Genomic DNA, 16,151 nt, shown 5'->3' with positions numbered 1-16,151 from the left:
TGAAAATATAACATGAATATAATATAATATGAATATATTCATAGTAATCCAATTTGTATTAAAAAAAATCTCTGATTTGAAAAACATCAACCCTTTTCTCGATTGTGTCACTGATGTAAGTTTAGAAAGCTGCTCAGTGAATTTGTAGTCTGTCAGTTTCTTAGTTAATGTTTGTCAGATGTGTTGTTACTGAACACTATCAACAAGAGTTCAACTGTACTTCCAGTAGCGGAACACAGCATATTCAATATCTTATTCTACAGCTTCATCATCTGAACTTTTGCCCTTTAATTGACAGCCTTTGTTTTTGTGATTTTGTTCCCACTTGAAGTACTTGAGTATGAGGACAAACAGCTGACGATTGGAGTTTTAGTTTGAGATTAACCTGAACAGTTTTCTTTCAAATGCATGTTTTTTTTCAAACCATGGTGTTTCTTATGAGGACAAACAGCTGATGATTGGAGTTTTAGTTTGAGATTAACCTGAGCAGTTTTCTTTCAAATGCATGTTTTTCAAACTATGGTGTTTTTTTTTTTATGTTAACCTTTTTTTTCCGCAGCTGCCCAGCAAGCCAGCACCTTCACAGTCCTGTACAGTTTCAAATTAAATATCGCAAGTTCAAGAAAACCAACAAAATTACACTCTATAATAGATCATCTTTAATATTAAAATGACATCAAGTCATAATAGACGAGTCATGATAGAGCTCCCCCATAGCACCAGCAAAAAGAAATATCGGGCACCGCCACTGTCTAAGTGGATTTTATATGAGCAACTTTTTACTTTTATTTGAGTAACTTTTTTATCAAAGTAATTATACTTTAACTTGAGTAGAATATTTCAGGACTATTTCTACCTCTGCCATGACGAGGGCATTTCGACCCCCCTCTTTTACCCCCTCTGCGTAGCCCCGCCCCTCTTCGCTGCGGAAACACTAATCCCTCCCCTCCATGCTGAGAAGCCCCGCCCCTTTGTGTTACGTAGCCCCGCCCCTTGACACGGACGCACCAGAGTGCATCAGAGGCGGTCACGTCGGAATGAAGAGGAGAGACAAAAACAGGTCCGCGTAACTGAATTTGGTGACAAGGGCAGGAGCCACATTCTTCGTTCCGCTCCGTCTTTCGGTCTCCGGATTCCTGCATCATGAAGCGACGCGTCTGTTTCCTCAGAAGCAGAATTAAGGGAAGACGCTAGCAAGCTAGCATGCTAGCTTGACGCTGCGCTCCAGTCTGACGTTTCGCTCCCTTTAAACTCCAACAGTAAGTTCAGTTTTAGTCCCTTTTTTCTATCTTTTGCTCCACACGTACTTCAACACGCAATGTGGAATGTCTTGGAAATGAGTTAAAGGCAGACGTTTTAGGAAAATCATAGTTGTTTGTCTGTTTATTAAACGTGTGCTTATTCAGTAAGTCAACAAGCAGGCAGAAGCTAAGAAAGAAAGTATTTACTTGAAGCGATAAGGTTTTGCTGCGACTCTGCTTCAGTTCACTGCCTACAGAAACACTAAATTAAGCGTTTACTCGTTTTGTTCCTATTTAGTAATACATGTTTTATAAGTGGCCTTTCTTTAATAAGAAAAGAAAATCAAAAATGTGAACAGTGAATTCCTTATGTCAACCCCTAATTGGTGAATTAACTTTAATTGTGTTAGTTGGCTTTGTTGCGTGGATCCCTCATATATCAATCAGTCTCACGATCCAAATCGGCGATAAAACGAGTCAAGAAATCTATTATAAGCATTGAATTGATTGTATGGTCAATACTAACATCCTCCCTCTGCCCTTATTTCCTTCAGTAATTCTGTTATTTGTCAGTGGTTCACTGAAATTAAGTGGATTTGAGGTTTGATGTAATGCCAGCTTCCGATTTCAAGCTGTAATCTTGAAAAACAAGAAAGTCCAGAAATCATAGGCACCCTCTGTAATGTTACAACTATTTTCACATCTTTGTAGTGGTGCACACCAAAGCCCTGTGTATGGAATTTCTTTCCTTAAATGAAAGTTGTCATTCAGCCTTAGCTGCTTTTGTTTATTGTTCATAGTGTTCCCGGTAGTGCATTTCTCAAAAGACATTTGTCGTCTTCCTGCTTCTCCTTTTTTTCCCCGCTGGTCTTTGTCAATTATGAAACTAAGCACTTTTGGAGCTGATACAGCTGTGACCTGTATCCCTTTATGATAACATGTGACATTTATATGCTCTTCCTCTTTTCTGCCGGACACAACTTGATTTTATCTTCTCCCATATGGAGTTCTGCTAGTCATTATGTATTTCAGTGGTCAAAGGTTTGAAAGAAAGAGCTGGTCACAGCTTTCCACGGCTTATGAGTAGATATGAAAATAGCATGGAAAATGTGATGGGTCAACATAAAAAAGGCAGTTAAAGCTATCTATCTATCTATCTATCTATCTATCTATCTATCTATCTATCTATCTATCTATCTATCTATCTATCTATCTATCTATCTATCTCTTAACTGTTGTACTCTTTGTATTACATGAATATAAATAGATTGTCTTCTAGGATCTTAGGTTTCGTCTAAGGCTGGACAGTATAGCACTACTTGTTATTGTGACATCAACGTGCACAATATACAGAGTACATATTGCAAAAGACTGAACTCCAATAGACTATGTTTCCTTGCGTTATGCGTTAAGGCTGTACAAGCTCAAAATGACCGAATTTTAAATTATGGAAGAAAGGTGTGATTTCAAAAGCAATTGTATGATGAACTGATTGAGTAGAAGGGATTGATCACCAACTCAAATTATTTAATACTTGGGGTCCACAGGGAGGAAGCTAGAAGCACCAAAACCCAAAGAAAAATGACGACAAGCTGCTCCACCATTGAAACGCTGCTGGTGGAAACTGCAGAAGCAACTAATGAAAGGAACTAAATAAACATGGCCCAGTTAGAGCTTGAGTGTGAGTTAGTCCAGAGAAAGAGAGAGTACTGTTATTTGGAACAACAGACTTTAAATCACAAAGGCATTAACATCATCGATTGAAGTGTTTCTATTTATCCTGAATCAGATTGTCATCGTAATACTCATTATAGCATGTTAACTGACATTGTGCCGCTCTACTTTCGTGTTCTTGTTTTGTGGCCGAATGGCTGCAGCGGGGTGCCGGACAATAACATTTCTCTCCGTTTTTGTGTTTCCTAGGCAAAGCCATCATGATACAGAAGGTCAACGTGTGTTCAGTTTCCATAGGAGTGGAGGGGATGACTTGTGGCTCTTGTGTGCAGTCCATAGAGAAGCGCATCGGGTCTCTCCAAGGAGTGATACATATCAAGGTGAATGCAGTCTTTAGGAAGATATAAAATACTCTCGTGCCACGTTATTCCTCAATGCTGATTTGCTCTTTTTATACTGCTTACTTAAAATGTTTTGCGTGATGTGTCAATAACGGGAACAAGAGTGACTACCATAGATGTTGTAAGAGTGTAGTCTGTGATTTGAACTTAGAAATCTACAGAAAGGGCTAAAATGTGTAATTTCAATTAAAAACATTTTTTTATTTAAAGAGCCAAGATGTCCTGTCTATCATATACCATTAACCCTGTTGTCCTATTGCTCCAGGACTAGCTGGTCTGGTTTACAACATCAGCGTAGCATTTAGACGTCACTGTGTGTGTGTGTCTGTGTGTGTCTGTGTGTTTACCCCTCAGGCTGAGGTTAAATGAGGAGATAATGTAATATTGTGTTTTAGATGGAGCTCTGCCCTTTGCGGGACTGTGACATTGGCTCGATATATTCTCCTTGCCCATAGGAAATGACATTTATTCCTTAACACAATTTAATGGATGGATTATTTTAGCTAATCTTTAAAGACATTATCTACACGGAGTGAACTGGTGTCTTTGCTTGGGCGAGTGGCTGGTGTTTGATTCTTGATCTTTTCATTCTGAGAAAAAACAAAAGGTTAATCGCACAAGCAGCTGCACTTACTGATTGATGAAACCCCCACTGTGCCTTTTAAGTTATAGCGAAGTCAAGTGATCCATTCAGAGTGTCACATGCTTCTTTCTGGCTGACGAGGGAAAGCTGAGGTTCATCGTGCTGTGAACTCAAGGCTGCGGACTCAGTTTACCCCTTTTGTATTGGGGAAGTTTCGTAATTGGCAAACGGAAACAAGTTAAATCAGCTGCTCTGTTGTACAAATTTACTCTTTAAAAAACTATTTCATGCTTATTGTGCTCAAGAATTATTTATGTTGTTGAAAAAGTAAACAATGGAATTACATGAAATCAATATACTACTGCAAAGCAGTGGTCTAATTGCTTCAGTTTAAGCAGAGACAGATCCGACAGGTTTTCTTTTTTGTATTACATTAACACAAGTTGTAGATCACAGGGTATTTTGCCGTTGCATTGCCTTGTTTGAAAACTAAAGACTGTATTCAGAATCATTTAGAGTCTATGTGCTGATGATAAATAAAGAAGAGGCCAGAGGCTTTTACTCGGAAGTAGAATTGACTAATTTTGTCCACTCTATCACTGTGTCCATTCATGTAGAAGTTGTTTATTGCATTACATTAAAAAAAAAACTAAAAACTGCTTTCTCTTTCTTAAGTGTTTGACTCAAGTAGTAAAATGTTTTTAGTTAACATTACTGTCGTGTTTTATTTGTTTAGCCATTTAACATTTTTTGTACATTTTCTTCAGCCTCCACTGTTACAGGGCAAGGTAGTATGACTCTGGTCTCCTTATCAGTGGTCGCTTTCCTAAGCGCTCTGCTCACTATTTGCACACCGGGAAAAAACTGAACAGGCAGTTGGACAATGGTCTTTTATACGTGCTGAGGTCCTATCCTCAGCATAACCTGCTTGGGAGGATAAGTAGCTATGTAACCCCTTGAAAAGTCGACCACCATCTTAGTATCAAACCCCAGACTTGCCCTTGCTATGTCAAATTTCCTGAATTTCTCTGCTATATCAGCAGCTTTCAATTTTGGACAGGTGTTGCAATTTTCTGCAGAAACGTGACATGGAAATTCGTTCGTCCCCGCACCGCGCTTTCTGCCCAAACGTGGAAGCCAAGGCAGTCACCCCCAACCTCCACGCCTGGGCAGAAAGCGCAGACGTGATGCGAAGATGGACCCCAGCGCTTGGAGCGTCTGCGAGTCGCGACCAACACAAAAGTTGTGCAGCAAAAAAAAACAAAAAAAAACAACGGGTGCAAAGCGGAATACGCTAACAGCAGAGGATTTCTAGCCAACATATTAAAATATTGAGGGCATGTAGTAAATCACTGACCAATCAGCAAACGGCTCCTCAAACTCCGACCCGCTCCATGGTCCCAAGTACGTCAATGGAGGGGTAGCGGAAAAACGACCGCCTTTGGATCGGTTGTTTCTGGAGAATCCCAAATTCTTGCGGTGGAAACCCAAACCGTAACGGACTATACCTGTCCATACCCGCACTTTTTGTGCAGTGGAAACGGGGCTTAAATCAGCACTTTACCAAAGTAAACAAGACTGTATTGTGCTCTTTCTCTGATTAAAATTTTTACCTTTGTGGGTCATTAATATGCTTTACGTGTTTCCCCACTTGTGATTTTTTATCACGGCAGGTATCATTAGAGCAGAAGGATGCCTCCATCATATTTGATGAAAGTCGACAGACCCCAGAGTCTCTGTCGGAGGCCATCGAGGACATGGGCTTTGATGCACGTGTAGCAGAGGGCAGCGCAGCCACGCCGGTCTCCACAGACGCCCAGCTGATCGCCACCTCAGGCCTGACGCCTGCAGCTCAGCTGGAAGCTCTGGACAGACTCTCGAAGGTTCAAGGAGTGCTGGATGTGAGAGAAGACCCGGCCCACCAGGGTCTCACAGTCTCCTTTGTTCCCTCCCTGACTTCCACACAACAGCTGAACGAAGTGGTGGCCAGTGTGACTCCTCCGGAGGCCCCCACTCCCTGCAGCACTATGCCAAAAGGCCCTGCCTTGTTGCCGCCGAACACAACAGGGAGTGGGGTGACACTCCTGAAGTTGTGCATTGAAGGAATGACCTGTCATTCCTGCACGACAACTATCGAAGGGAAAGTTGGGAAACTAAAAGGAATCGAAAAGATCAAAGGTAAATGATCCCCTTGCGACCTTGCAGTCCTCTGTAACGTCTCTGTCTGCGGTAACACAGTTGCAAGAGTCTGGCTTTCTGTAGGTTCTCTCTTGAGCGATGGCTTAGTTAGGATTTGACTCTGACTCAGGAAATCCTTGCCCCGGTGTTGTTGGGAGGGGTGACATGCAAGCAGAACGGATTATCTGCACTGAGTTGAGAACACAATTGTCATTGTGTTCAGTGTTACTCTGTTCTCCAGCACGGTTCTCTTTATTCTAGATACACTCTTGCAAATAGACTCACCCAAACCTCGATGACACAGCTTATGACTACAATAGGGACACATGCAGTCTTGGCATAAAAATATATTTTGGCTCATCAGATTGAAATCAGATAGCTTGTCTTAAGGGGGATTACAGGTGTGAAATCAAACAAAATGGATGGGGATTAGAATGAATTATGTCTGATAGGTGAGATTACTGTTGTAGACGTGAACACAAACCATCCCACATCCAGCAATGGTCAATGTCATCTTTAAATATGAGATTGATTCCCTCTAATTTAAATGCTTTTCCCCCAAATAGCTCAAAATAACTTGCGTGAGTTTAATTGTCTTTCTTTGTTTTCTTTGCTTTGTGCTTCAACTTTCTAATCTCTTTATTCTTCACAGTTGTTTTAGATTCTCAGGAAGCCACAGTTGTCTACCTGCCTTACCTCATCTCTGTCCAAACCATCATCGACCAGATTACTGTGGCTGGCTTCAAAGCCTCTGTCAAGTCCAAGCCCCGTCCTTTACAGCTGTCCCCCAGTGAAATCGAACGTTTTGCTCACTCTCAGAAGTCGACCGTTTCTTCACCGTCTGAGACTTCGGAGGAGACGGAAATCTTCATAGACACGACTCTCGTCATGCTCAGGGTGAAAGGCATGCACTGCCGTTCCTGCGTGGTCAATATTCAGGACAATATCTCAGTGATTCCCGGAGTTTCCTCTGTGGAGGTCTCTCTGGAGAAAGAGAGCGCCTCCATCTGCTATGATCCACTCAAGGTCACAGTCACTGAGCTGCAGCAGGCAATCGACGCGCTGCCTCCTGGAAACTTCAAGACTCAACCCTGGGACTCCTCCGACACCCTCAGTCCTGTATCCCTATCGCCACTGCCTGCCTTATCATCGCTGCGGCCTGCAGGAGCAACAAAGGCCAAACCTGCAGCATCCCAGCCTTGTTTCATTCAACCTCTGGCATCTGTTGCTAATATTCACATCGAGGGAATGACATGCAACTCTTGTGTCCAGTCCATCGAAGGCATGATCTCCCAACGGAAAGGAGTGATGTCGGCTCAGGTCTCTCTGGCTGACAACCAGGGTATCTTTGAGTATGATCCCCTGCAGACCACACCTGAAGAGCTGAGGGGGGCCATAGAGGACATGGGTTTTGACGCCTATCTGCCTGGTAAGAGATGAGATTCTGTTGTGGTTATGATTAAGCTAAATATCCATATTGAGGAAAGGCAAAAGCACTTCTACTGTAATGAGTTAAGAGATGTTTCCTGTGTTACTTGTAGGTATTTCTTTTTCTTTTTTTTCCTCAAGTACGTTGGATTGCTTAGAAGTGGGATGTTTGAACTGGATGTTTTCAGGTTGACTGTAAATTTGATGTCCTTTTGACAAAGATCATTTCTTCTCGAGCAGAGACCAATTCACTGTTGCCTGCACCAGATCCCATTTTGTCAAAGTCTTCAAGCACGGCCCTTCTCAAGAATAAGGAGCTGGACAGTGACTTGCACAGAGAAGCTCCCCAGGGACGCAGTGGAGAGACACACTCAAAATGCTATATTCAGATTGGGGGGATGACCTGTGCCTCGTGTGTATCCAACATCGAGCGGAACCTCAAAAACGAACCAGGTCTGTCAAGTATTTAGATTGTATTTCATGGAGGATCTGATTGTTGATCAAGTGCTGAAGGAAAAGGTTATAATTGACTCTGGTATCCACGCAGGTATTCACTCTGTTCTGGTTGCACTAATGGCAAGTAAAGCAGAGGTCCGTTATAACCCTGAAGTCATGGACCCTGTGAAGATAGCCGAGTGTGTGAAAGAGCTCGGCTTCACCGCCTCTGTGATGGAGAACTATGAAGGTTCAGATGGAAATCTGGAACTAGTGGTGAGTCTTTAAACGAAAATCCTCTCTTATTCCGTTTCAGTTGTGCTAATAAACCAAGATAGTAATATCTGCAATGTGCAAGTCTTACGCATTTATATTACAAGCTGATGATGTACCAGTGGAAGTAAACACTTCACACGGTTGTTGATGTATTTTTGTCCCTTCACCTTCTTGACTGCTCCTCTTCACCTTCTGTTAGGTCAGGGGAATGACGTGTGCTTCTTGTGTTCACAAAATTGAATCCAGCCTTATGAGAGAGAAGGGGGTTATATATGCCTCTGTTGCCTTGGCAACAAACAAAGCCCACATCAAGTACGACGCTGAAATTATAGGGCCACGAGACATCATCAAGCTGATTGAGGTATTCCTTCTTTTTCTGTGTGTTTTTGCTGCATCTGCTCAGTTCTCTCACACATGCTATTTAAATGTAAGATACCCAACATATTCTTTTAGCAGTGGTTTCACTCTTGTTTGTAGAACTTGGGATTTGAAGCATCTTTAGTCAGGAGGGATCGCACTGCCAGCCATCTGGACCACAGCAAAGAGATACGACAGTAAGCAATATTTTTTTTTAGTTGGGTCTTTCTTTGCCTCTTTGAACTCGACTACGGAACTCCAACCTGAACTTCTTCGTTCCAATTGTCACTCAACAAGTCCCCCACATCATTAAAACGGCTCGTGAATGAGTTGGAAACATTCCCACACTACTAAATCATTTCTGTTCTTGCGCTTTATGTTGAATGGAATGAGTCATTCATGTGTCTGAACAGAGATGTAAAAACTACAACATTGATAGAGGGAGCCGAATATGAAATAATCAATAGCTTTGCTCAGGAATACTGGATGTTGAAGGGAACTGTTTTTATTCAGAGTTTGCGCTTCATAATAATAAAAATAATAATAATCGTAAGAATAGATTTTATTTCCTTTCCACAGTCGCAATAAATCTGCTGCTCATGTGGATTCGTTGGGTTTTTCTCTGTTAAAAGCACCTTGAAATGGCTGTGTTGTATTTGGTGCTATATAAATAATGTTGAATTGAATTTGTATACGCACTATACATTTGAACAGTCTCAAAGTGCCACATAAAACAGCTTACTGTTTACCTTCCATCAATCACAAATGACACATCTTTTCAGTTCACTTGAACGATAATGATGGTCAAACCTCAACAAAACAGCCAAATATATACATTTTTAACTCATTCCAAATGTAGTCATTAGAGTGACTCGTGCACATGAGAGGCAGCAGAGTGGTACATGTTTTATTTAGTAGCTATATTTATTTATCCATCATGATGCTTTATGTGTAATAAGTGATGTCCAAATACATTTGATTTCATGGCATAAAAGGAAGATTCTAGACATTTCTGACCCGCCAAACATCTTGACTGTCTCAGGTGGAGGAAGTCGTTCCTGGTAAGCTTGATTTTCTGCGTGCCTGTAATGGGGATGATGATCTACATGATTATCATGGACCACCAGATGAATGTTTCCCATCACCACAACGCTACAATAGAGGACCGCAACCATTACCACGCCACCATGTTCCTGGAGAGACAGCTGCTTCCGGGCCTTTCCATTATGAACCTGCTCTCGTTCCTCTTTTGTGTGCCTGTACAGGTAAATCACGGATTAACTGCATGTACAAGAAGCGCGAACGCTGCATAATAAAATCGTGAAACATAACTCGTTTTGCCAGAATTTTGGCTTCATTGAAGTGTCTTCTGTCCTCAGTTTATTGGAGGTCGTTACTTCTACGTTCAAGCCTTCAAAGCAGTGAAACACAAATCTGCCAACATGGACGTGCTGATAGTTTTGGCCACTTCCATCGCTTTCAGCTACTCGCTGGTCGTCCTCATAGTTGCCATGGTGGAGAAGGCAAAAGTCAACCCCATCACGTTCTTCGACACGCCGCCGATGCTTTTTGTCTTCATATCGCTGGGACGCTGGCTGGAACAGATAGCGAAGGTTTCACTCGCTGTGGATTTTAAGGACAATTCAAGCTCTTCAAAGAGGATTTGCTTGTGAAAATTTAATCGTTTTCTCATCATCTTCCAGAGCAAGACGTCTGAGGCTTTGTCCAAACTGATGTCTTTACAAGCGACTGAGGCCACGGTGGTCACTCTGGGCAGCGATCACTCTATTCTCAGGTACTCTTTTTCATCCCACTTCTGGAAAACTGAATTTGTAGTAAACCTTGTTGACATTGATGGATGCTAATATTTGTTCCAGTGAGGAGCAAGTGGATGTGGAGCTGGTGCAGAGGGGGGATGTGGTGAAAGTCGTTCCTGGAGGGAAGTTTCCAGTGGATGGTCGAGTGATCGAGGGACACTCCATGGCCGACGAGTCTCTCATCACAGGTCGGCATCCCAGCGGGCCTGAAATATACATCCATGGATACAAACAGCATTTATGTCTCTCTTCTCTTTTTATTCATTTTTTTGTCACTACAACGGCCTCGTGCAGAAATAGAATTCTTCTTCACTCAGATTAAAGAACGTGGGGAAAAACAACACTGTATTAACTGTCAGGCACACTGTTGGAGACGCCAAGCAGAAATATTCATATCAATATTAAAGTTTTATCTGAACGCATCAATAATAAAGTTGTTCACATGAGTGCTTCTTCCTTTTGGCCCACGGTGAGAAAATTGCTGCATTTAGCAGACAATTGTGTGATTTAAAGTAAGAATATCAACACAATTAATTGAAAGGGATAACCATTATATTTTGTGGTGTTACTAGCTGTATTAAATATTGAGTGTCAGTGTATCTGTGTTAATGTTTCTCTGACCAGCTGTTGTTTTGTGTCTCCAGGTGAGGCCATGCCTGTGACAAAGAAGCCCGGGAGCTCGGTAATCGCTGGCTCCATTAACCAGAACGGCTCCCTCCTCATCAGCGCTACACATGTCGGCATGGACACCACGCTGTCTCAGATCGTCAAGCTGGTGGAAGAGGCTCAGACATCCAAGGTGAGCCACGTGCCGTGAAATCTTCTCATTTGCACAGCCGGCTCTGTGTGAAACACTCCGGGATTGTTTCATTCATGACATTACATTTTTCAGGCTCCCATCCAGCAGTATGCAGATAAGATCAGTGGCTACTTTGTTCCCTTCATTGTTGGCATCTCTCTACTCACGCTGATAGCCTGGATTTTCATCGGGTTTTTGGACTTCACGATTGTGGAGATGTACTTTCCTGTGAGTTGTTTTCTATTGTGAGCATAATCAGTCGTATTTGGAAAATGGAAAAAAAACAAAAACAAAACGGCATCATCTTTCTTTCCCATCCTACAGGGTTACGACAAGAGCATTTCCAAAGCGGAGGCAGTGGTTCGCTTCGCCTTCCAGGCTTCCATAACCGTATTATGCATCGCCTGTCCCTGTTCCCTTGGTTTGGCGACTCCAACAGCTGTGATGGTTGGCACAGGGGTGGGAGCCCAAAACGGCATCTTGATCAAAGGAGGAGAGCCACTGGAGATGGCGCATAAGGTGTGTAGTTATGTAGTTATTGCGAAAGGACTGTGTGGCTTTGTTAGCAAAGTCATATTAAGGTTATGAACCATAAAACATTTATATATTACCCGTCTTCCTTTTACAATTGTTTGTATTCTTAAAAAAAAATGTTTTTTTAATTCACAGGTCCAGTCAGTGGTGTTTGACAAGACTGGGACCATCACGTATGGCGCTCCGAAGGTTATTCAAGTCAAGATAGCGGTGGAAGGAAATAAGATGCCTCGGTCCCGCCTGCTGGCCATTGTGGGTACAGCCGAGAACAACAGTGAACACCCTCTGGGAGCAGCCATCACCAAATACTGCAAACAGGTTCGTTCCATCAGATTCAACCTCCCAACATGGAAATGATTGTTTCAAATTACACCTCTATTGAAGCAGTGCACTTGTGTTTGCGAGCAGGAGCTCGGCACCGAGTCTCTGGGCGCGTGCACAGACTTCCAGGCAGTGCCGGGCTGCGGCGTCCGATGTCAGGTCAGCAACACGGAGACGCTGCTCAAGCAGGCAGACAGCGACAGCGAGGACAACAACCAGCGCAACAGCATTCTCGTCCAGATAAGCGACAGCCGGGTGTCCCCCGGCTCCCACCCACTCATCATGGATCCACAACCGCTCAGTATGTTGGGAATTGTGGTCCGGATACGCCATGTCAAGTGCAAAAGGTTGTTTTATTGACTTGTTTTCTCACTGTTGTCTTGCAGGCCCGGTGCAGACGGCCACCTACACCGTTCTCATTGGGAACAGGGAGTGGATGAGGAGAAACTGCCTGCAAGTCAGACCCGACATTGATGAGGCCATGGTGGAGCACGAACGAAGAGGACGCACTGCCGTCCTCGTAGCCGTGGACAGTAAGTAGTCGAGTTGAAAAAATAAAACGTGTTTCTAATTTGTGCCCGTTCTTAAAACAATACAAAATATACATTTCCTTGATGTGTGCGCAGACCTGCTTTGTGCGATGATAGCCATAGCAGACACGGTGAAGCCAGAGGCTGAGCTGGCAGTCCACACCTTGACCAACATGGGGCTGGAAGTCGTGCTGATGACGGGAGACAACAGCAAGACGGCTCGAGCGATTGCTGCTCAGGTGAGCAAGATCGCATTTGTTCCTGGATGTTGGTGTGTTCTTTATACAAACATTATTGTATAACCTAAGAAGGAGAGGAGACTGGCACAGTGCTGTAGTTGTTTGCACTCTTCCCTCACACAAGAATATCCCCCAGTTTCAAGTCAGTGTAGTCCGGTGGGTCTTTCTCTTTGCACTTATAACTTTATAAACGCCTGTTCTCTTTTACAGTAAAAAAAAAAAAAAAAAGAATCTGAGATATATGAATACGTGTGGTCTCTTGTTTGCCCGGCGATGGACTGATTTAATGAGTTGATATGATAACCCTCATATTACCAAACTATAGAATTAGAGCTGTGAAAATAAACCCACCAGCGTTTGTGTTGTGTTCACCAGGTGGGCATCAGGAAAGTGTTCGCCGAAGTGCTGCCCTCCCACAAGGTGGCCAAAGTGGAGCAGCTTCAGCAGGCTGGGAAGAGAGTGGCCATGGTGGGCGACGGCGTCAACGACTCGCCCGCGCTGGCCATGGCCGACGTGGGCATCGCCATAGGAACTGGGACAGATGTTGCAATAGAGGCGGCAGATGTGGTGTTGATCAGAGTAAGAGTTTCAACTTCTAAAACCCATCAAAAAAGATCTCTTGATTCTTGCGGCAACATGCTGAACATTCTTGCCAGTTTTAGGAAATCACTGCACACTGTTCTACTTCAAGCTTAAGATCGTTCTTGACCATATGTTTGGGGTGGAGAATGAATTCAAAGAGTCTCTAATCGCATTACTTCATGGGATGTTTACCCACACCGAGTGATGAGTTTACGCAACACTGTATATCTGCCAAAACGATCCTTGTTTATACTGAAATACATTTCATTCACCAATAATCTGATAATGTTACTCTCGTCATGATCCCATGTTGTTGCGTTCTCTGCAGAACGACCTGCTGGATGTGGTGGGAAGTATTGACTTGTCGAAGAAGACGGTCAGGAGGATTAGGATCAACTTCGTCTTCGCTCTCATTTATAACCTGGTTGGAATTCCTATCGCAGCAGGTCTGGGCTGAAAATACACCGGTTACACTCGCATGTCATAAAGGATCTAATCTGTGCCCTCACACAAAGTGTGTCTACTAGTGTCAGATCACCTTAGTTATCTTATTTCTATTTAGTTCCCATGGTGTTTAAATAGCAGTGCACTTGTAGGCGTTTCATTACTTCCAGTAGTTAGTAGGTAATTTTACATGAAGTTTATTAAATAGCTACTGTGAGATTTCCTTCTGCAAACGCTCCCTCACAAAGTCAATGCAGCAGATATGTAAGAACAGCTGTTGTCAAACCCCAAATACATACTCAAGTGCTTCAGATTACTAATAACCGACCCGACAGTATTTAGTAACATGACCCTCCTCCATTCCCAGGTGTGTTCCTTCCCATCGGTTTGGTCCTGCAGCCTTGGATGGGCTCGGCCGCGATGGCGCTCTCGTCCGTCTCCGTGGTTTTGTCCTCCCTTCTTCTCAAATGGTAATGAGATGATTTCATGTTTAGTGGACACCTGTTGTGTGCCCCATCTACTTTTCTTTTACATGCGGCACTTCACTTGTCTGCCTCTCTTGTCTTTGTGTAGTTACTCTAAACCCACCGCTGAAAAGCTGGAGGCCAAACTGGGTAACGGCCGGCGACCGGGCAGCCTGTCCGACGTCAGCGTCCACATCGGCATGGGCGACGCGCGTCGTCCCTCCCCCAAGCTGAGCCTGCTGGACCGCATCGTGAACTACAGCCGAGCCTCCATCAACTCCCTGCGCTCCGACAAGCATTCGCTCAACAGCCTGGTGCTCAGCGAGCCCGACAAGCACTCGCTGCTGGTGGGGGAGGCGCTCTGCGAGGAGGAGTTTTGCTGAGTACGCAGGGCTCACGTGGCCGGCGCAGACTTTTGTAAGCCGACGTCGATGGTAACCACATTTATTCCGGGCCCAGGCCGCGTCACGCTGAAAGGGTTACGTCGAATGATGTCCCATCCGTCTGCTGTAGGAGCCCTCGGGGCAGCACTGTTTACTTGAAGGAGAGCTCACAAGCCCCGTGTTTCCTTTTAGCTCAGCCAACTGACCACACGCACTTCAGAGCCCGCTGGGGGTGATTTCAGACCGTCTCTCCTTGCGGCAACTGCTCTGAGACGTAAACCCTTTGTTCCACAAACACTCATGAAGCTGAAGTTTTCATCCAGGAAGCAGTCGTCTCATCACCTCTGCCACTATGGTCATTTGCAATTACAATCTTTTTTTTATCTATCCAAAGATGTTTTAACCGTGGTTTTCTCTTGTGGGCGCCATAGAAATGTATTTTATATAATTTTCCTTGTATGGGGAATTGCAACTGTTGTATGATTCCAGACTATTTATATTATCATTATTTATCTATTTTTTTTTTCATTGCATTCTATGAAAAATGAAGGTGTTCAATCCAAATACCAATTTTCACCTCCCGTCTCCCAAACTGTAATAACTGAGTGAGGTAAGGCCTGAAAGATTCATCCCGGAGGCCTTGTCAAGAGCTGCAAACTGATTGTTGTACAAAAACACTAATCAAGTGGCTTTAATTGTCAGTGTTACCCAAGTGCCAATTGAAATGCCACCCTGGCAAAGTCCAACACATTCCAAAGATGGCGGCAGACGCACGTCATCTTGGACATAATGTGCCTGAAGCGCAATCAGAGATGAGGTCAACGAGATCTGCTCAAGGTCACAGAGGTCTGGTTTCCATTGTTTAGACCTCTGCACCTCCAGTCAGCGACACGGGATGTCAGTCAAGAAATGTGACCGTTATTCGTCGTCATATTTCATCAGAAGTTGTTACACGGTAGTGCTTGGATTACTGTTGCAAAAAAAAAAAAAAAAAGGTTTTGCTGTGAAAATCCCTGCTTGTCATTACAGCTGGTGAAGTGGAGGTATAGTTCTGGAGAATTACTCAGAGATGCAAATGTGTCAAGTTGTAGCAGATTATCAAAGAAACATGTTTAAACCCCCGGTGGAGCAGGAGACACAGCAGTGCCGCCAAACACGTTACTGACAGAGGAACCCCCTTGATTTAAGTACGGTAGATCGTTTCACAAATTCACGCCAATAGCAATTTAGGTCATTCCTTGTTACTTCACATCTGTAGACGGCTCGTTGAAGCTGAAATCATGACTTGCATTATTTTTTTGTAAAAAAAAAAAAAAATCAGCAGTGAACTCATGCAAGTCCAGTTATTCCTTGATTTTATTCGTGACGTTTGTTGGAGGAACAAGCCGTTCTGTGTATGTAGCCGTCACCGCTTGATAAGCACTGGTTTTCCCAATCAGTTTTTGTGCAATGCTTCGTAAAGACG

At 43.5% G+C, this 16,151-nt stretch overlaps 1 protein-coding gene across 1 annotated transcript; it reads left to right on the top strand.

Moving 5' to 3' along the window:
• The first annotated feature begins 1,023 nt into the window (after nt 1–1,023).
• On the top strand, nt 1,024–15,748 carry atp7a (ATPase copper transporting alpha). The gene is made up of 23 exons (XM_080502698.1): nt 1,024–1,259; nt 3,165–3,295; nt 5,573–6,077; nt 6,730–7,506; nt 7,746–7,958; nt 8,053–8,216; nt 8,416–8,577; nt 8,694–8,770; nt 9,616–9,838; nt 9,953–10,186; nt 10,277–10,368; nt 10,451–10,578; nt 11,035–11,189; nt 11,283–11,417; nt 11,514–11,708; nt 11,859–12,041; nt 12,132–12,345; nt 12,431–12,577; nt 12,671–12,813; nt 13,189–13,392; nt 13,724–13,841; nt 14,207–14,309; nt 14,413–15,748. The coding sequence occupies exons 2-23, from the start codon at nt 3,176–3,178 to the stop codon at nt 14,684–14,686; spliced, it is 4,566 nt and encodes a 1,521-aa protein (XP_080358824.1). The 5' UTR covers nt 1,024–1,259; nt 3,165–3,175; the 3' UTR covers nt 14,687–15,748.
• The last annotated feature ends 403 nt before the right edge of the window (nt 15,749–16,151 follow it).

The sequence above is a fragment of the Blennius ocellaris genome (assembly GCF_963422515.1).
Source record: "Blennius ocellaris genome assembly, chromosome: 9".
NCBI lineage: Eukaryota > Metazoa > Chordata > Actinopteri > Blenniiformes > Blenniidae > Blennius > Blennius ocellaris.
The sequence above is the reverse complement of the archived record's forward strand: the minus strand, read 5'-3'. Positions and strand labels throughout refer to the sequence as shown.